This window comes from Strix uralensis, chromosome 9 (genome assembly GCF_047716275.1).
Source record: "Strix uralensis isolate ZFMK-TIS-50842 chromosome 9, bStrUra1, whole genome shotgun sequence".
NCBI classification, from domain to species: Eukaryota; Metazoa; Chordata; class Aves; order Strigiformes; family Strigidae; genus Strix; species Strix uralensis.
In genome coordinates, this window is record NC_133980.1 from 12,025,210 (window position 1) to 12,046,371 (window position 21,162).

The 21,162-nt window shown below is 41.1% G+C and overlaps 1 protein-coding gene across 8 annotated transcripts in view; it reads right to left on the minus strand.

The window, feature by feature from the left end:
- Positions 1 to 729: 729 nt before the first annotated feature.
- The window catches only part of ARMC9 (armadillo repeat containing 9), a 72,060-nt gene continuing 51,627 nt past the window's right edge, over positions 730 to 21,162 (minus strand). For 4 of the 8 annotated variants that reach the window (XM_074877288.1, XM_074877286.1, XM_074877287.1 and 1 more), the window contains 4 exons: positions 17,516 to 17,640; positions 13,939 to 14,067; positions 9,103 to 9,275; positions 730 to 5,776 (listed from right to left, as the gene is read on the minus strand). In XM_074877288.1, the coding sequence (XP_074733389.1) occupies positions 5,690 to 5,776; positions 9,103 to 9,275; positions 13,939 to 14,067; positions 17,516 to 17,640 (514 nt within the window). In that variant the 3' untranslated portion in view covers positions 730 to 5,689. Of the gene's footprint in view, positions 5,777 to 9,102; positions 9,276 to 13,934; positions 14,068 to 17,515; positions 17,641 to 21,162 lie in introns of those variants that run through there. The other 4 variants (XM_074877294.1, XM_074877289.1, XM_074877290.1 and 1 more) reach the window with 3 other exon arrangements.

The following is a 21,162-nucleotide window of genomic DNA, read 5'->3' on the forward strand; positions in this document are numbered from 1 at the left end:
TTAATCGAAACAGAACTGTTTATCTCAAGTCCCAGAGCTGCCTCATTTCAGTTCCCAGCTGCTTACTTGGAAGAGGACGAAAAAGAAAGGAGCCAGTTTTGTGGAAAATCATGGTAGGCCACAATCTGCCGAGTTAACAAAAAAAAAAATAAACAAGTCATCTGCTTAATAGGAGCCAGTCCATTAGGATACTGCAAATTCAATCCAGGGGGAAAGCAGTTGGAGGAAAGGGTAAAAATTTCAGTGAGACATGCTGCTTGACAAAGAATTCATTTGGTGCTAATGGTCCTGCTTCTTGCTACCAACATGAACCACGCTCCCAAAAGGAAGTGCATGAGCAGACATGAACAATGAAGTGATTTGTTCTCAGGAAGCATTCAACCTCTGCCAACAGTCAACCGGATCCAGACAACGGCTAGGGCAGTCAGACCGGCACATGGCAGACCAAATGAGGAACTGTATCACTTGGCACAGCGCTGCTATTTCCAGCACTTACATCCCATCCTCAGGTTAGCTCAACTTTTTCACTCTTCAGAGGAGGAGGACTATATGTCTGTAATGAAATCTGGACCTACAAAGGCCAGAATTTTTCCTTGAGATCAGTAAAGGGAGGTGTCCTTGCCTCATAAAATCCCTTAGTAGGTGGTCTGGTTTTCAGATGGTCTCAGCATTCGTAGCTGTCAGCTCCAGCTTAATAAATAAGGCACCTTAAACATCTGCAGGATAAACATTGTTTTAAGTATCCACTCATTTTTATTTGTCCTGTTTATTCTTTTACTTAGCAGAATTAGCTCTTAGCATCATTAAAAGAAAAACAAATAAAATGAAGTAACACTTTAAAGACTTTTAAGATGAAAACCAGCAAAGCATACTGGAAACCATTTCTTAAATTAAACACAGTGCTAGGTCACTCACACTCAGAGTGACCAAAATAACTGCCCAAATCTGAGGACTTAAAATCAGAACAGCATTTCCTGTATTTGAAGAAGGTAGGAACAAAACAAACATTTGAAGCTTTCACCTGGATTTCTTACCATTTTTGTGAAGTATTTTCACTTTCACTACAATAAATTACTGCCCTAGTTTCTTGGAAACTTGGACCATATGCCAAGGACTGCTTAGTAATAAAAGGAGGACATGTTCCAGAAAGTTATTAGATGTCCTAGGGTGTGCCACTCAGCCTGTTGTTTGGAGAGCATCAGATCCTTAAAGAGCGGAAATTTGGATCATGATCCTGTAACTGAATACAATGCCCTTCCACTGCAAAAGCAGCCTGGAGTTGGGAAGAAGCTTCCTTTGAAACATCAGATCTCAACCACTGACAAGATGACAGGCTAGAAAAATTACTGGTCTGATAACGCAGAAGGACAACATTCTATGTTCTGCACTCAGAAGATGGTTTCTTTTTAAAATCTATTAGTGGTAGATTCCCATAGAGCTTGGCCAGAACAGTCTGGTCTTAAAGTCTGTTTTGTTTGCCTCCAGACATCTTGTTGTTTCTCACCCATTAAGAAATTCTTAAGAGTCCCACCCCTTTTACAATTTATATGGATAGCAGAGGTTAGGAAAGTGCAGCACAGCCTGAAGAGCCCACATGGCTTCATTACAGAGGTATTTTGGTACTTAGCTCCCACCAGGGTCAGTGAAGGTTTGCAAGGCTATACCTATGTCCTCTTTGCTAGCCATGCCCACACACCTCCTGAGCCCGGCAGGCCACACAGCACAGCCAGGTGTGACCAAGGTGGCCTGCAGGGCTCACACACTCCTTGGTTAGATTACGCTCGCTGACCAAGGTGCACCTCCCAGATCCCCAACATTTCCTCTCCCAGGAAAGGGCTTGTTCCACTATGGAACCAGACTGCAAGCAAGTGTAAGGATGGTCCAAACTGCCAGGATGTTCTGGCTCAAAGATGAATTCAAGCCCCAAGCTAAAAGGTAAGTCAGGAGGTACTTAAATACCTGGGAGGAAAGTATCCTGTTTGCTTTTCTGCTACCACTACTCAAAGATGTGCGTGAATGCAGCGCAGCACTTTTTATCTCTACACTGTAATCTCCACCGTAATTTATAAAGACTAGTGGAACTTTGTTTAAAGGAAAGAGCTCAAAGCCAAACCAAGCAAAGCCAAACCTCCCCATCACAGCAATTTTTTTCCTCCAGAGAACTTCCTTGCTTGTCCTTCCTCTACACACTTAAATCCTCCAACAAATAATACTTCTGACACCAAACCAATGTCACTGGTGCCATCCCACATGCCCGGGCTCTCCTTGAGAGACCACGAACAATGAGTGGTTCATGCTCGCTTTGCAACACTTCTGAGTAAACAATGCTACCTCTGCAGAGGCAGGCCAGGCTGAACACAAGGGAGCTGTGTTTTCAACTCAGGTGGAGACAAAGCTGTTGGGGATAGACTCTGTTGATAAGAAAACAGAGTGAAATGTAAACAAATGCACATCCTAAAAGTTCATGAATCCCCAAACGTATCAAAAAGAGAAAGAAAGAAAAAAAAAATCCCTTTAGAAGCATTTTTACGCAGTCACTGCCAGATAATTTTAAAGTATTTGTACAGAATGAGCCCTCCATGCAAATTTAGACACACGGTTTATGTCTCATATAACACTGTCCATAAAGAAAATTACACTGAATATAGAGAAATTCTATCCAAAAGGCATGCTAGCACCAGATAGCACTTCAGTCCCAGAAAAACTTCCTTGCAGACCTGTGTGTCATATGCAATAACTGTATTTGCTTATTGTAAACAAAATCACAGCCCCTTTAAGTACAATCACACCTCTCTCATTCAGGCAGGCAATTTCCCCTGCTCCCCTTATGAATTTACCAGGGTGGTGTGGTATCTAGCAGCAGCCTCTACATGGCATATACAAAAAACACCTAACAACTTTTAAGAATGAGCTGCAGAATTTGCTATGTGTGTGTTACTGACCTCTATGCAGGGAACATTCGACCCCGAATAGTGGAGTCCTACTAACAAAGGCAGAATCAACATTTTTCATTAGCTTCAAAACCTTCCAACTGGCATCACAGGGGCTTTTTGTGAACAAGACGAAGAAAAGAAGGACACATTACTTTGTTGGCCTCTCAAATTACTGCTCAGCTGATAATTTATTTCTAAGCATATCCATAGTTTCTCTCAAGTATTTGGAAAATGAAGTTTCTCAAGCATTAATATTAAAAATAATCTCTGTTTTCAAACTCTACACTCACGCTCCAAAACATCTAAGAATTGAACATGGAAAAATGTACATACAGATTTCTGCACTGCAATAGGCCCGAGTAAGAAACACACACCCAAGTACATAAACTTCAGCTTGTTCCTTTCAGTCCAGTTCTGCAAGATGCATTTTGGTCTTCACGAATCTTGATCTGCTGGAGCAGTAGCCATACCTACCAACCACCTTCAGCTGACTTGTAAGGAGTGATACAGTTGTGACCTCAAATAATGGTAAAGCCAGTGAGGTTTTGGGGTTGTTTCCCACTCCCCCCCACCCCTCACGCCCCCAATAAATAGTCTGCACTCACTTTTCAAAAGCTGCTCTGCATCTCCGAGAATCACATCTGCTCCAACATGAAACTCAGTACTGCTGTAAAATAAATAAAACTCAACTTCTGGAGCATTCTGTGTTACCCACATATGCAAATGAATGCGCTTAGCACTTCAGTGTTAACAGCTTAGCCATTGATATTACATGCTGGAAAAAAGACAGCATTTCAGAGGAGAAAGAAAAGCTGCCTACCCTGGAAAAGGACTAGGTGAGTTTTTATGGCTGATTTACATTACTGCCCTTTTGTGAACCAGAGGACATTTTTCCGTTAATTATGTTTATCAACTCTGAGAGGAGGTGGATGAATCTAAGCACAAATCAGAGATTTTTCTGTGATTTCTTTGTCTACCATGGAGATCTATCCAACAGGGGCTATCAAGTGTCTAATCACTTTATGTCCTATGTAGTTTGGGAGTTAAAGCAACACCCGTACTCTGCCTGCTTTGTGTTAGGCCTGTGAACACCCTGAAGTTACCGAGCAGTAAATTGTAACTTCCACACGAATATGACTAGATTTTGAACTGGGGGATGTCTTCTCCTACAAAACATCCTGATTCCAATTTAAAGTCTATTATCCAAACGGGTTACCTGAACTTGTGCATGGGAGCCCTTTCTGCAAACTTCTGACACAGTGTCACTGATCTTGGTGGGTCTCATGACAACTACATCACACGAGGAAACGGCCTTGGCTCTTCAGTCGCCACCACATACCAAGAGGCACAATTCAAGGTGTCAGAATTCAAGAAGTGTAAAGCTTTCTTCTGGTCCTATGGAAATGACTGGTGCTTTTACAACTCTTTACTCCAGGGGAAGGTAATGTCCCTGGTGGAGCTGCTTTACCTTTCAGGCTGTGTTCCACTTGTTTCTCAAGGTGAAACCCCAAAAGCCTTACCTTCTCCCTTTCTGTACCTGTTAAAGCGTTTGCTTTTGAAGTCTACCTATCACAAATACACTGCCTGCTTTTTGTGCATTTCTGTCTCAGCAGCAGCCAAGTTCCAAGGTAAACTGCATTTCTGGGAAAGTTGTTGCTGTTGTCCTAACACCTGTGTCACATGGGGGGATGTTCCGAAAAGCCAAGCCCCAGTGAATACTTTAGTGTTTCCTGGTTACTGTTACTTTTGAGAGAAAGAACAGCAAGCAACACTGGGTTTCTAATTCACTGGCAGAACTAACTTTTTTATTTAGTGGAGGGCTTCCTCATCTCTATTGCCTAGCCAGCACTTCATATTCACTGAAGACCAGCACAATTCCATAAAGACATAACCAGTCATGGCTCAGAAGTGAAGAACATAAAAAAGCAACAAAGACCGAAGAAGATTGTCCACAGCCACATGTAAAGAGAAAGTTACTTCTGATCTGTTCACATTTTCACGGTTTCTTCTATGAAGGAAGAAACAAAGGTCTTCATCCCAGTGGAAAAAACAAATTATTCATTCCACAAATGTTAAACAGTAGAATTAAGAAAAAAACGTAGGAAGAAGGAATAGGAGTAATTGCTGCAGATAAAGCTGCTGGTCAGATCCATGCATGCTGCCTTGGGCACTGATACAGTCTTTTTCAACTGCCACAGGTCAAAAAGAAGTTGATGAAAGACTTTCTCTCCAGTCTCTGGTGGCCAAACACAGATCTCACTTCACACAAGACTGCCCAGCCATGAGGCTCTGCACATACCGTGTACATTTTCCCTCCTAGTGCACATCCTTTGAACACAGATATCTCCCAACTCATTCACAAAGGCACAATTTAAAAAAAGCAAGTGGCAGGCTAGTTCAGCAAGCAAATGTAAAAAAGAGAGTTGCTTGGTCAGACTCCTGTGCTGAAGCCCTACATACCATCTCCAAAGGCTGCTTACTCTGACACAGAAGGCAGAGAGCAAGAGTTTCTTCTCAAGGTAGCAATGTCACTTTAGAGTAAACCATCAGAGACATTGGGACTATATCCATCTCCCATATCAGTCCTGGGCTGCTGCTGAGACCTTGAATTGTAATAACAAGGCCCTTGTCTTAGCCAGCTTTAGAGATGACAACAGATGCATCCCATCAGATAATCCCTGATTCACCGTGCAAGGCGTATGCCATGCAATGTCAATAACCTCACTCTCTTCTCAGCAGGTCGCCAGTAAAGCTCATTACAGGAAGCTGGCTCTGTCCTTCAACAATGTGACAGGTGATTCTCGAGGAAAGGAACTGTTCTCACTTCCTGTAGGACTGGCTGCCTGCAGAAAAACAGCAAGAAAGGGTCTGTCAGCTGAAAGCAGGATTTATTACAAGACAGGAGCTGCCTGAAGGCAACACTTGTTCAACCTGTACAGTGACACAAACACCACAAAGAACATACACAAAGGCACCTTAACCACTGATGTTTCAACTTAAAGCTGCAGAATGTATTTATGGAAACCACTTGTCAGGGAACACTGAAAGAACTTGTGGAGGAGCAAGGAGTCACCAGGGCCCAGTCGCACTCCTGACAAAGTAATTCCTCATTCTCCTGGTAGATTTTTGTACTACTCTAGCTGCACTGTGCCCTAGACAGCACTTGGTACACTGCAAATGGCTTGAGTGTGCCCATACAGAGTTGCTTGAAACAGGTGCCGAGTGAGGGAGAGGGTAGATTAAACCATTCAACCATGTCCACAAGGAGCACATAAGCACAGCTGAAGAAGTCTAAATTTGGAGGTCCACCCTGTGTTCTAGCCATGCTGCTGGTGTCATCCCTGTACCAGCTAGGAAGTGGAATCCACAGAAAATCCCAGTATGGCTGGTTTTATTTGGAGGAGCTTGGTTTTGCTTTAAGGTACAGCGGCTACATCTCAGGCAGGAATCTGGCCCCAGGCCTGTAGCTGCACTAAGTACCTGTGCTTCCTCTGCATTCCTCAGGCATTCCACACACTCCATGTTCCAAGAGGAGCAGTCCAGCTAGTTCAGCTAGGTTTATGTAAAAGGAACTTATTTCCAGAAAATGCATCTATAATAAATATTAAAAGCAAGCTAAAAATGTGTCTCTAAATTAAGTGAGCACATCAAGTAAGTACAATCAGAAACTAATCTTTTTCTCATCATGCCCATCAGATATAAAAACCTGTATTTCTCCAGAAGTACAAAGAAATCCACAAACTAAAGACAGTCCTCCACTGGGACAGAGTCTCCTGATATGTAAAAACTTACATACCTATGCAGTAAGCAAATGGGAGGCAGCAACTGCTGAAATCTGATTGCTGGTATCTGTGCATCTGATACCATTTTTGAATTACAGATGAATCAGCTACAAAATTAAAGGAACAGTAGCACAGAGCTTTACTAGGAAAACATTAGGGACTCACCTGCTTCAGATGCCCTCCCTGCACCTTTAAGTAACAGCTGGGAATTACTTTTGGGAACCTCAAGTTTGGACATAAGTGCTTAAAGCCTTTTTAGTCCTTTAAAAATCTGGCCCTTATCACCTTCCTCTCACTTTTCCCAACCATAATCACCTGTGTGAAAGCCCCAGCAAGACTGACAATAACTATGAGGTGCTCAGTGACAGCAGACAACAACCCAGGACACATATACACAAAAAGAATGGAGGATTACTTGTTAGCAAAATAATTTCTTTGCTGTTTTTAGCAGGAAGATAAGAGTTTAACAATCCAATTACTGACACCAAGTCTGTCTCATGGCACATGTGGACAGATAGAAAAGAATTACCTGAAACCCCAATGGAAAACTCTGGAGAAAACGTAAATGGACGCACAGTAAGATGTGATGCCTGCTATACATTCAGCTTTAGGATGCACAGACACAGCAAGGATAAGAGGTATACAATCAGACAAATCCTATCCAACAAAAGTTAGAAGAGCCTAAGAGTCTGGACTTAGAAATTACATAGACTGAATCAATAGAGAAACCCAAGTGATGTAGAACCCTGATCACGTTCTACTTTAATGCAATTTCGAAACAAAATACATTATACACTGTGCCACTGTAAAAGAACTTACTCCAGAGCACTATGAGAGCAACACATGTATGTTGGATGTTTCATAGGACACATGCACTCAGGGGTGTAAAGCTGCCCTGGAAAAACTAGAACATGCAGAGTAGTTTTTGTGTGTGCACACACATATACTATGCTTCTCCCTCTTCAGCAGAACTTCTCCTTTTCAATGGGCTAGGGCTTTTGTAAATGGACAGAAACAGGAACCAGGGACAGACTCTCGGGTGTGTTAACACCACATTCAGTCAGGGCAGAACAGTGCTCCTATCACAGGAAACAGAAAGCACGGATGTCAGAGGTAAAACACAGGGCATACACAGCAAGAGTAAAGTTGAAAGAGCTGGCAATATTACCTAAGCACAGGACTGTTTAAGCAAATAGTCTCTAGGTCAAAACCTTCCTTAACCACCAAGGACATTCCCTTCCATTGCCTCACCTGTACTCCCTGAATGAAAGCACCTCATCTCCCTGCACATGCAACTGTGTGGAACGACAACGATTGAGCGACACAGAAGATTTAGGAAGCTCTTCCCAGCTCTGTTGCTGATTTACTAGGTTATTTCAATTCTCTGCATTGCATTCTCCCTAACTGTAATAATATGTGAAATGTTTAAAGATAACAGTTACAGCTAAAGAATAGAGCTGATGTTACATTGTTATCAAATAATCATCACTAAACTTCTTACATTTGGAATATACAGCACATAGCTCCTGCCATTTTCATTGATGATGGACCCAGAGGTGTATTTGAATCCAGCTAGTCCTAACCACACTCCAGGGAAAAAGCTTACTCATTACTGAAGACTGTATCTTTCTTCCCCCTCCTCCCAAAAAAACCCCTACAGCTTACACACCATACCCACGTTTACTGTTGTGTGACCATCTGAGATCAACGTTTCCACTTTATTGGGCTTGTGTTGGCTGCCTTTTAAGCAAGCGTCCATCCCTTCCCTCCAACCTCAAGTCACAGCCCTCCCCTCTTCTGAGCCCACTGCAGACTAGTACTGCTTAAACTTCTTCAGGCAATGACACATCCATATGGTTCTTAAATACAAGTCTCTGGCAGAACACGGACTGCCACAAGCAGCACACCATGTTTGGCTGGGTGCTTGCTAGGCTGTCCTGAGCCCATCTCCTGAACTGCCTGACATCTGGTCTACATTCAGTTGCAGTGTTGACATGCCCAGGGCTCCAAATTCAGGAACATTAAACAAGTTACACAGCAGAGCAAACAAGTGTCTAAAGAGAAAGGAAGAAGTCTAATGACATCTAGAGAAAGTCTAATCTACGACTAGAAGCTTCCCCCCAAACTTCTGAAAATTTGGGCCACTTTTTTCCATGCAGAGACAGGAAAAAGCATGTCTCTTAACTGCTCACATGACGGCCTGAAAATAGGAGCGGTGTTCAGCAGGATATAATTACATGGTTTTACATCCTGCAGATGACAAGCACAATGTCATATACTCCTGGCACATTTGTAGCATACGACTTCATTCCTGGAGAGCTACTACAGCGCTCCCTCCTTTCCCACCCCAAGGACTGACAAACAGAATGATGACTTTTTCCACTTACTCTGTCTGCTCCTTGTGGATGATCCTGAGGAGCTGGGACGGCTTGTTTGTTGGGGTCCAGACTGAGAGAACTGGGGGGCAATGGCTGGGACCTTTCCCTTTCTAGGGCTGGCACTCTGCACTTCAGGAGTGCGAGGGATCTTAGGTTTGCTGGTGAAGGCTGAAGGAAACTCGCTGTAGGAGGAGATGGAAAGGGTTAGCAATGCATGGAGAAATATGTATGCATAGTAAGTCTGCAACCAAGTGAAACCTGCAGTACGTGCTGTGACAGCATGACAGACTGCTCAAAATTCTGGGAGACTGCAAACGGAAAGGAACATGGTACCACAGGTATGGCCCTGGGGCATGTACTCACTGCACAGACTCTAAACCTGGCTCTAGTGGCCTGTCTACCCTACTCAAACATGGTTGTTTGGACAACAGGATTGAACAAGTTCAGTTAAGTCCCCTGCAAACAAGTAATAGATCTTCAGCTTGTGTTCCATTGCATTTATCACACACACAGACTCAATCTGAGGTGCAAAAAACATACAGATATGCTATAGCATAGAATACTTCATTTTAGGGCACAGACACTATTATTTCTCCCAGGTGTAGGTCACAATCTTGGCAGACACAGGCAGCCTTGCTGGCTCCCAGCTGTGATAAGATTTGTAGAACTCCCTGAAGGCTTTGTCAAAAGAGCAAAAAGCTGTGATGGCATCTATGAAATAAATTCCCTAAGCACACAGGTTCCTTGTTCACAGTGAGAACATAAAACAGCTGCTGCTATTTCAGTCTGCATGTGCTGCAAGAATATAATTCTTTAAAATTTAGTCCGTGACTGTGTGAGGATACGCTGTCCTTCCCTGCCCCCAGCATCAATATATTCTTTCCAAGGTACAAAAATGGAGGCTACCAGAAAATGGCAAATCTCTAAAATAATTCTGAATCTATATTCATGTTTGCTCTAGTGAGCCAATTTTCTCTTAAAAGGAGAAAAGGTTAAACGGAAATAACAGCTACGTGAAAAGGCTCACCATATTTAAAAATGAAATAAAAGCAGAGTCAAAGGCAGGAGATCGAAAAAGGCACCATCTAAAAACAGGCGATTAAAATGGAAAGTCCCCGTGTTATTAGCTCCCTCAAAAGAACCCTTTGTGACCATCAGAAAGGGTGATCAGGAGGATTTTCAAGACATTTAATCTCCTCTCCTCCCCTGGGAATGCTGCTGAGTCAGTGCTGATTAGCCCTTCCATACCCCTGCTTCACCTTGCAGGGAGATTTGAGCAAGTGCTTCTTTTGTATTTTAAATAGCATGAATGGTCTGTATTTTGCATATGTATATGCTAACTATTAAGGACAGAGACATGCTAACTGGCTGCTCTGCAGCCCTCTACCTGTCTCCGAGTATTACAAGTATTGCACTTGTCTCATTTCAAAGGAGGAGGTGGCAGATGGCAGCAGAAATATACTAGCAAAACAAACCCAGAAAAGTAAGATTGGCCAGATAGAGCCCCAAGCCGTGGACCACAGACAGATTTAAATGCCTCTCTCCATAAAACAGTCTCATTGTTATTGTTTTTTTGTCATTTTATTCACTTTGGTTCAAGAGCAGGGCTTTCAATTCACTAGTGCTCTTCTTGGTAATCTTATGTGTGCTATGATATGCTAACGTAGATAAAAAAAGGAAGAGCCAACAGCCTCACAGCAGTTTCTGAGCCATAAATGAGCTTTTTTTTCCTTAGCAATAGATAACAAAACTCTGGTCTGTATTCCCATACACTAAAAAGCGTTTTTATAGCTATCAACCATCTTCACAGAGTTTCACTGCAGTAACCTAGGCAGCCAGACTATAAACACTTTGGAGAAAAAGCAAAGTAAGGCAACCAGAGTTACTACACTTTACAAAAGAGAGATACATACAGTGATCACATAGGATGGCTCACATCTTTGCAAACTCTTCAGGAGAGGATTCTATGAAATAAATTGGTAGCAAACACTGTAAAGTTGAAAGAAGCTTGCTATTTTTCTGACAGGATGAAAGCTGAAAGAAACCTGCTCTTTTTCTGACAGGATGCAGAGCAGATCATGGTCTCCATGTGCCCAGGTGTCACAGAACCATGGCACCTTTTACTACATCACTAAATAGGTCAAGATCAACAGAAAATAATTAATCCTCAGAATAACACAGAAAGCTGCTATTTGGCATCCTTTATAACTTGATGAGATGAAGAAAGAAGCAAGATCTACTGTGGGAAAATGTTCCATAGTATTTGGTAAAGGAGTCATTTACAACAAGGTGTGGTAATTTGAGAGCAAGTGCTGGAACAACAACAACAACAAAAAAATCACAACCAAACAAAAAACCAAACCCACAAGGAACTCACAGAGAAACCTGCATTTGCATTGAGCAAGCTGTTTAATTGGAAAAATGGAAATAATTGCCTGTAAAGAAGTGCACAACAGACTGACACTGGGATTGGAATAATCAAGCAGGAGACGTGACAGGAATTGAATGTAAAGATGAGTTAGACCATTTTCTCCAAGAGAAACACACTTGGACTTTTGGCCATTTTAACCAGATCATCAGAAAAGCAAGACCATTAGCAACCTCAGAAAGCCCTGCAGAGTTGAAACTCTTTATTATGATGATACTGAAGCTCTTTATTATGATTATACTGGACACAGTCACAACAAAAAAAAAGGGCTTTTTCAGCCAGATACAATTGTAAACTCAAGTCTATTATAAATTTATCCTTGATTAGCTAAAAAGCACAACAGATCTATATTCTTACATGATCAAAATGCAGCAGAAATAGCAACACAGGGGCAGCTGCCAGTCTGACACGCATCAGCTAGAACAATCATTTGTTCCTAGGGAAATAAAACAACTGCAATAGACATGTCACTCCGAGGGCCTCATTCTTCTCTCTGATCGATTTAGTGTAATTTCACTCATCTCTATGCAGTTAAATTCCCAATTTATACGGCTAAGGATGAGGGGAAACAGCAGTGACTACTTCATCACCACAACTCAGCCCTCCTTTTCTCATACATACCTCTTCTAGGAAGGTCTTGGTATGAAGGAGACATCCCTTACAGTGGTCAAAACCATGACTAAAGCAGTGATTTATTCACTCTGTTTGTTTTGCAAACAAATTAAAGTAAGCTTTCAAGAATGAAAGAATGAAAAGGCAGGTCTAGCTATTGCAACACCAACATATTAGCAAACGACCCTTGACATAGGAAACCCTGTGTTCGCTTGGACTGGGAATGGCTACATGCCCACATCCGTAACTTGAGGCTGCATTTGTAAATACAAATTACTGTACGCATGCTAAGCAAGCATGCAATGAAAAGACATTATTTTCTTCTTCAGAGTATTGCACCTGTGCGTTCAGTTAGAGATCCATCTATTACTGAGATTTAGACATACATTTATGAACAAAAATTAAAGATTACTGGGGACATGTCTTTTTAATAATAGATAATGACTGTAGAGAAGCAAAGCGTCTCACCAAGGTGGGGGGCAAGATGCTGCCAATTTGGCTTGCTTCTTGCAAACCAAAGCCTGAAAAATAATCTCTCTCTCCATCACAAAGCAAGCAATTTGGCCATAAAATTCTCATGGTCTATTTGTATTTGTAGTATGTACTTAGCTACTGTTAGGACAGGCAACAGAAATAAAACCAGTAATGCTGGGATAGGGGTATGACTACTAAGCACTTCAGCTGCTAACCAGTGATAATTTGATGACAATATATAATTTCTCAGATCTCACCATGGAAACAGCACAACTGGGAAAAAAAAAACCCAAAACCTCAAACCACACTAAAGGCCCCCAAACCCCCAAAACCACACACAGGCATCTGTATCTGTAGGCCAGAAGGAAACAAAGCTCTAAGCAGCCTCTCCAGTTTTCAGAAGTGCTAGAGCTTTAACTGACACAAATAACTAAGCACTTCTGAAAAATCAGATCCATAAAGAGTTGGTAAAACCTTTCCTTTAACACATCTCCACCCATTCTGTGTTTTACTTCTGGAATGTACTTGCTTTTAAAATTTCTCTACACTCACTGTTTTAAAACTTGGCCCAATCAAATTAGCTATAGGAAAAAAGCTGTTAATGTCTGAAGGACACATGTGGGCCCTGAAAAACTTCGGTAACCTTGGTCCAATTGCTAATGAATTCCTAGTTCTCATCCAAGATATAACATCACAGTCCTACACATGACAAAGGCTTCACAGAGAGCTCAAGGTATGAACAGGAGAAGAAGAGCAAGATCTTTTATCTTCTTTTGACAGAAATGGTTTCAAGGAAGAGTTGAAACCCATTGCTGGGAGAACTCATAATGTTGCCTCCCTTGCTATATCCGTCTATTGGATAAATCAGGAACTCTGGTCAGCAGTGCTAGCAACTCAGCATGTTTAAACACTCTGAATCCACTTCAATGCTTTTCTTCCTTCTGCAAGTTAATTTCTGTCCTGTTCCTACAGTCCTACCTATTTCTTTACTAATAAATAATTTTTCATGGGTTAGAGTCAAGTCATCCATGGAAGCAATCAGGAAGTTTTATTTGCAGAAGACTGCATTGTGAGTACACGTGAAGTTCATTAATAATGTCTTGCTTGAGATTTCTCCCATTTTGGACCAGATGCTTAGAAATTGAACAGCTGCCTCTGGCACAGCTAAGGGTATTTTGTTTGGCAAGCACCACCACAGCTGTCTCAGACCAGACTACATCATACATCAAATGACTTCACAGATTGTCTTTACAGCAGCATGGAATTAGCTGGTAAGTCCCCTCAGACTCCTCTTGCAGTTTTAGATACTCCTCTGGATAAATCATACCTACGCGATTGCCCATTTACTTTGTCCTGGGTGAAGTCAGTAGATCGGGAAGACAAGATATTATCACCAGCTGGGATGCTTCGGTCCATTCTACAGCCTGATGAGAACACTTTAGATGACTTCATTTCAACTGCTATTTAAAAAAGAAACAGAGTTCAGTGAGGAGTTGTCTCTTTATAATTTTACTAGAAACATGATCAAGTCACAGTTCCTGCTGTACAAAGGAAACCTTGAGATAATGGCAGGCTACTGAGTTAGTGTGGCAGAGTGCATTATGGCTCATCAGCTGAGCCAAGCCAACTGTAAGTGTACATACTTCCAGCCCTTTGGAGTTGGAAAATAAAACATGCTTGGATCATTTTCAAAGCAGCTACACTCTGCATTTGCAATGGGCTAGGAACATGCAGACCATCAGTTAACGTGTATCAGCTAATGACCGATACCTTATTAAAGCCACAGGAACGCAACCACTTGCAGTTGTCTGTACATATCCATAGTAGCAGGCAGCCACTGCAGACAAAACCCAGTGATTTACACTTCTGTCGGACTTCAGATCTACTACATTTGTTCAATATGCCTCATTTTCTGCCTTGCATTAACAGAGAAGGGAAGGACAGTCAGTTTGCCAAGAGACACAAGGCTACCAAGATGTGCAAGTTCAATAAGTTTAGGGAAAATCCCTATCTCCATTCCTCCCATGCTCAAGACAGGTTGCCATTCTGATTTGCTCTCACATGCTGTTATGGATGCAGATCAGGTCACTTTCAGACAAGCATCTGGCTGCCCAGCGCATGTTCTGTCTAACATTCAGCATAATAAGTGTATTAAGATGACCAGGGTTCATCTTTAGTTCACAAGTTTTCTGCTCACAGGAGACAAAAAAAAAAAGAGACAGAATTATTGATTCTTTACCAAAGTGATAAAAAGGGAGGATGGACCCAAACAAAATCAGACTGACTCAAGAGCAGCTGAATATATCCAGGCAGGGGTGACATTAAGAACTGCTCTCATTTTTAGAAAACAAAAGAGGACCAAAGGTTTCTTGAGGCTAAACTTAGCTTCCTTGAGATATGACCTTGATGATGCTAACTGTTCACTCTTGGTCTCTTACTATTCATTTCACGACTTGACTGCATGAAACTCTGAATCCCAAAGTATTCATGTGATGCTGGAAAACACATATTCTGAAGTGAGCAGGTTCCCAGTACTGCATAATGACCATCAGACCAAGATCAGAACTCAACAAACAGCATATTTATTTCACAGCAAAGATGTTTGACAGGGCATGATGAGAGTCTCCAGAAGCAGTACAATTATTTTTACACCTTTCCGTTATGTACTGTTCCCTGCCATATGCTAGAAGGCACTAGAAGGGCTTATTTTCCATTGTCTTAAATTAAAGCCTTTCCAATTTAAAAATTACAAAACCCACTGCCTTTTGGAAAACAGGGGATGTCCAAAGACCCAGTCCAATTATCATGATACAGAATGAAAGTCCTCTCACTAACATGAACCACCAGGGGATCCAGCAGTGCAGTCTCTCTTTTCTCTTCAACTAGTCCTCATTTCTAAATCCCAAAAGGTAAGACAGACAAGCATATATTTCACTGGCTACTTGCAAAAATCTGAAACAAACCACTGGCAATCCTTCAAGTAGCTCAGTGTTGGTTTATAGCCTGAATTAGTGCTAGGAAGAATTGTCTCTGTCACACACAAAAATTATTTGTCTTTTTACATATATAATGCATATAAACCTGCAGTATACTGTATATTCTAACCTCCAAAATTTTTCTGCAAGAAAAGAGTATAATCTTGTAGTCTTACTAGTATCCACCTGCATATAATTTTGACTGAAAACAGCTAACAAACTGTTTTAGACAGAGGCTACAAGCAAAGTTCTGACAATATGAAACATTAAAGTTGGCAGGAATTTAATCAGCATGAACGCTTTAAATCAATATTCTCCATCAAAAATTAACAGCATTTACTTTGCTGACTTACTCAGGCTCCCTGTTTAAATCTCCCCACAAATCTCTACAAGCAAACTGCCAGAAAGCATCAGCAGCACAGGAAAAGTGGCAAGAGGTGAGTGAATGCATTTCACTGGCAAGATACCATCAAAATGTGGTTCAGAAGGTACGCTGGGCTCCTAGTGACTGCATAATGCCTTAGAAATTGCATCCAATTACGCTTTAAAACAGCGGATAGGAACACTTTGATACCTGCTTGGCTTAATTTCCTTTACAAAGCATAAGTATATAAAACTCCAGTTTTTTTCTTCTATATAGGAAAACTGTCAAGTCAGTATGCTTTTGATTAGTTTACAACCTCTCTTATTCTAAGTTGACGCCCCTGGTCAGCTAAGCTCCCCGCAGAATGGACTCGGCTATACTCAAGGTGCTACGGTACAAAGTGAGGCTTGAGGACAGCAGCTCTTATTCCTACACAACAGCAAGAAGTCAAGTGCCCATCTTGAACAGGAGCTTCATCTGCCTCTATCATACGGCTTTCATTCAGCACATTATATTTATCAGCTCTAGGCATTATGCAAGCAAATTCCTGTCTGCAAGACCTTGGTTACTTTTTTCAGAATCCTTTTCATTTCCTCTAGGAAATTTAAAAAAATAGAAGAGAAAGTAAAAAGTATGCTATTCCTTTACTGCTTCAAAGCATATTTTTCAGCAAAGTAAAGGCATGCTTTGTTTGAACTTATTAATAATTCTGTACCGGATATGCTGCAAGATCCTTTATCTAAGACTGCAGAACATTTTGCCTTAAATCCCTAATGGGAAATGTTAATGAATCCCTGCAAGAAGGTTGAAACTCCCACATCCGAAGTTCCATGATCCTGTGCATATGAGAAGTTCAGAAATAAAGTATTTCAGACGCCTATAACCATTTAAATTCCATCACATGTTTCTGAGCTCTCAGGTCCAGCTGAGTTTGCATTCATTTCAGTTTAAGTTGCAAGGACAGAATCTTTAGCAGCGTCACCCACAATACAGCTATACAGCGCAGGGCTTCCCATCCTCCACAACTTTTTATGGTTTGAATGTAGTTGCAAATCTAAGCAGATAACTGCAGCTGCCTTCAACTTTTAACACAGAGGTCCAGCCAACAGAGCCTGCAGGTGCCAGCAGACAGTGATTCATTTAGATCCAAACAAGGGTATATTTGATCAAGTAAGGGGCTCTGCCTGTTGGGAAGTGCACTGTCTCTGGGCTGCTGCTCTTCCCTTAGGCAGAGAACACCGTGGAGTGAAATACAGTACACTTCGCACATCGGAAGCCCTGGGTATGATTCTTGGCGCTTCCACGGGAAATAAGATGGAGCGAAGCAAGCGAGACCATTGGTCTCTGCTGACCACACATTACCTTCTGTAGCCATTCATTCAGCTCAAGCCAAAATCCAACTGTGCGCCCCAAGGTCTTGCAGAGTGCCCCAGGGTCTACAAACAGAGGGCCAGTTCCAAGGCTACATTTAAAAAAAGCAGTCTACCACACACAAGCTAGGCCCCAAACACCTGCCCCAGTCAAAAAAGACAGCAACAGTTAACAACAGCATTTGCAGAATATCCTTACATGAAGGGGAAATGCAGAGGTCAGAAATGCTGGACCTGGTCTCACCACAAATGGGAGGATGACCACTAGGCAGAGACTGCAGCTTCTCATCCTTATCATGACAAGAATTGATATCGTTTTCTGGCCTGGAGGAGAAAGGAGAATGCAAGGTGATGAATGCTTGCAGTATAAAAAGTTGCATGAGAGTAAATTCTAATTTCTTCTAATTGTCTGTAATGACATAGAAGATATTGAAATTATTTTATATTTCATATTGCAAACTAGTGCTAAGGATGTAATCTAACTGCATGACCGTAGCTCCCCCACATCAGCTGATGTATTTGAAATTAACATTTTTTCCTACTGCAATAAAAGAGCTGAGGAAAGGAAACCATAACTCCTTGCAGTCTGAAGACCCAAAATATCAGCAGGACACTTAAAGAAAAAGACTGCAGCAGTGGGCCTGAGAGGTCTTCAATACTTTTTCAAGGATTTAAGATTTGCTCCTGCATATTACAAGGATTGACTTTACAAAGCAATATGCAATACAGACTTAAAACAAAGTAGATGAGAAGTACTGTTGATTTCTCAAGCGAGGTGGATCAATTAGAAACTGAAGTAGCTGAAGGACAGAACAGGGACAAGATTGCTTAGTAATAAGCAATAAAACACTGCAGAAGCAAGTTGGGTATGAAAAGTGTGTGAAAAGAAATTGGCAGACACAGAAAGTTTCCCTGCCCAGTATCAGGTTAAGGTAACTAGACTATATTTCTAGTTAGAAAGGATGCAATCCAAGAAGGCAGTTAATGATTTCACAGCTGAATCAGTTTCTAAGGAAACAGCTAACAGAATATTAAGTAGTTCAGTCCCCCTTGAGTGATCTCAGCCAGTGAGTCTTTAAAGAGGAGGGGGGAAAAAAAAGCAAAAAAAAAAAAAGCAGCTTTCCAGTATTTCCTGGCTCCCTTAGCTCCATACAGCAAGAGCCTGTCCATATAGGAATCCCATGACAATTCATCTGAAGTAACTAGAGCCTTGTCTGCACTGGGAAGTCATAGAAAAATTAGCATGAAATAGCTGCTACATGTGCAGTGGCTATTCTGCATTAATTTTCTGTGTGAATACTTCTATTCAGCACTAGCAACATGCCCTCCCCCCCGCCTTTTGGAGGTATGAACCAACAATTCAAAGAGATATGTTATAGTATCTCCATCAGCTGCTGCTTATTTCATGATGTTTTTAAAATGGAGTATGTTACACTGAGTCTCACATGAAGAACTTCAAACAAGTTATATTCACTTCAATTCTGCATGCAAGCATTTACACAAATTTTTACTGTAGTTTAACTACCCTGCTGAATCCAAAACTTCAGATAATTCAGATCAACTGTCCTGAATTGTCCCTGGGTAGACAAGCTGCATACGAGGGTAAAAAGTCTGACATTTTTCATGCCATTTCATTTCACTTCACACAAGCCACTTAAATGATTTAAAATATGAAATACATTCACTTCAGATATTGCTTTCAAATTAAGGCAGCTAAGATTTATTCACTTTTATTGTCTTCCTCTTGCAAGGCTTCCTAAGGGATTATTTCCTCATTTTAGTAAATGAATTCATACTAAAATTAGAACAGCATAAAAGCCATTAAAGCTTGTCCTTTTATTGTAGAATTTAGTTCAAAATGTCTTCATCTATTCACTGCAGTTTTCTTGCACACAGATTAGTTAGATATAAAGTACAAACTTCTCATTCAGAGTGGTATCTCACGCTTCTTACTTAAAACATGGGGGCACTAAATGCTCATATTATTTCTACCACTTAGCCAGAGCAGAAGGGAAATTAATTTTCACATATTTTCACAATGTTAGATTTCTGCTGTTTACATTCTTCCTCCCTAGTTTGCACAGTGAGGCAATCTGTAAAGACTGCTTCACACCATCAAACTAATGCTTCTCTTAGACCCAAAGCTACCAGAACCAGTACGGTAGAAAGGTGGTTTTAATTTGTATCCAGCAGTGACCTGACACTGTCTCGTGGAGGTATGAGCTACACAGCTGTTCATAAGGAGATTCAAGTTTTGACAAAATACAGGACTAGTGTCACTCCAGTATTCTGGGATACTTTTAAATAAATATACTGCCTGGTTAGATGGTAGAGAGAGGCATACAATCACTTCTAGAGATTATTTCTGGTGCATAAAATGCAGTGTACTACATGGCACCAGGAAATAAAAGCCACTCCTCTGGGTTTACCACCGTTTTTCACACTTCCCATAGTAAAGTCATCTCATTTTCACAAGCTTGGTTTTCTCTCCACTTATAAAGCAGGAATGTAATGCTTAGACACTCCAGTGGTAACTAAGATTTATTCCTAAAAAATACTTTCTAAGTAGGCTGTAAGGTTACCCTAACAGCTGATTCCACGGGTCCAGGTCTCCTAGCCCACCATGGGCAAAATACTGTGCAGGGAAATTGGGACCTTGTACTCAGTAACACAGACCCCACATTAAAGTGGCACTGTATATTTAGTCATGCATTAGCCAGTTCAGATTTTTAAGGCCTGCAGTTCTTTGGGAGGACTGCAGGAGAATGATTAGATAATCATTATGTTATTAACATGAGTTTATATTAATTAGTTACTGTTTCCTTCTTACACACAAACACACACACACACACACATTTAATATACAGGGAGAGGGCTTGCAAAAGCTGTGGACATTATGATGATGCAAAAGTTGACCACTGTGAGGAAGGACACAAGGTAAGAACTCTAAATCTGCATTCAGGCTATACCAGGCAGAAAAAGTAGGCACCATGTTCAAACAGATGCCATTTTTTTCAGACTAGTACTCAGAAATAAAATCAAGAGTGTGCAAGACAAGTTCTGCCCTGGGATAGCCAAAGGTTCTTTTTCAACTTTGGAAATGTTTTATTCCTCTTGCTTTTTAAAAAATATGAGAAATGTCTTTCAGGGCTTTTTCCATTCCCAGATCTGGTATGTTACACTTGTCCATTCTAAGGCCCTGGTAACATAATCAATATAATCCCATATGAATGGGCATATAAGACATATCTGGATGACTCAGGAGGGGTCCCAGTCAGATCACCTGCTTGAATGAATGCTAATGCCAGCACAAGACAGTGGGGGAGAATAAACACCAACAAGATAAAGCTGCGACTATTCCCTATCCAAAACAGTAGACTTCGATCAGAGTCAACTACAGCTGTGTAACTACAGCCTAAATCAGTCCTCACACTGTTTTCTGTATGGATCTTCCACACTAAAATGGGGCAGAAATTTATTCTAAGAAATAGAAAATATGAAAGCAAAAAGTGGCAGGGGGGATAACACAGGACAGTCTTCAGACTTCAGGACTGGTATGTTCTTCTAAGAACCACCTCTACATTCTAACTTCATTACACTGTTGTATTTCAGGTTACCCATCCATTTTAATGTACTTAGCTATACCAGTACTGTGACTTAAGTACTATTACCTATAATTTGAGTGACTTTTAGTCTCTCAGCTTAAGTATCTGCAAAAATGAAAACATTAAATCCTCATGATAAACTGCTGCATGTATCATAGCTACCTGGATTTCATCAAATCCAAAACTGTATGCAACTGAAAGTAAAAAATAATTTACATTTGAGATATCATTGGTATTTTCC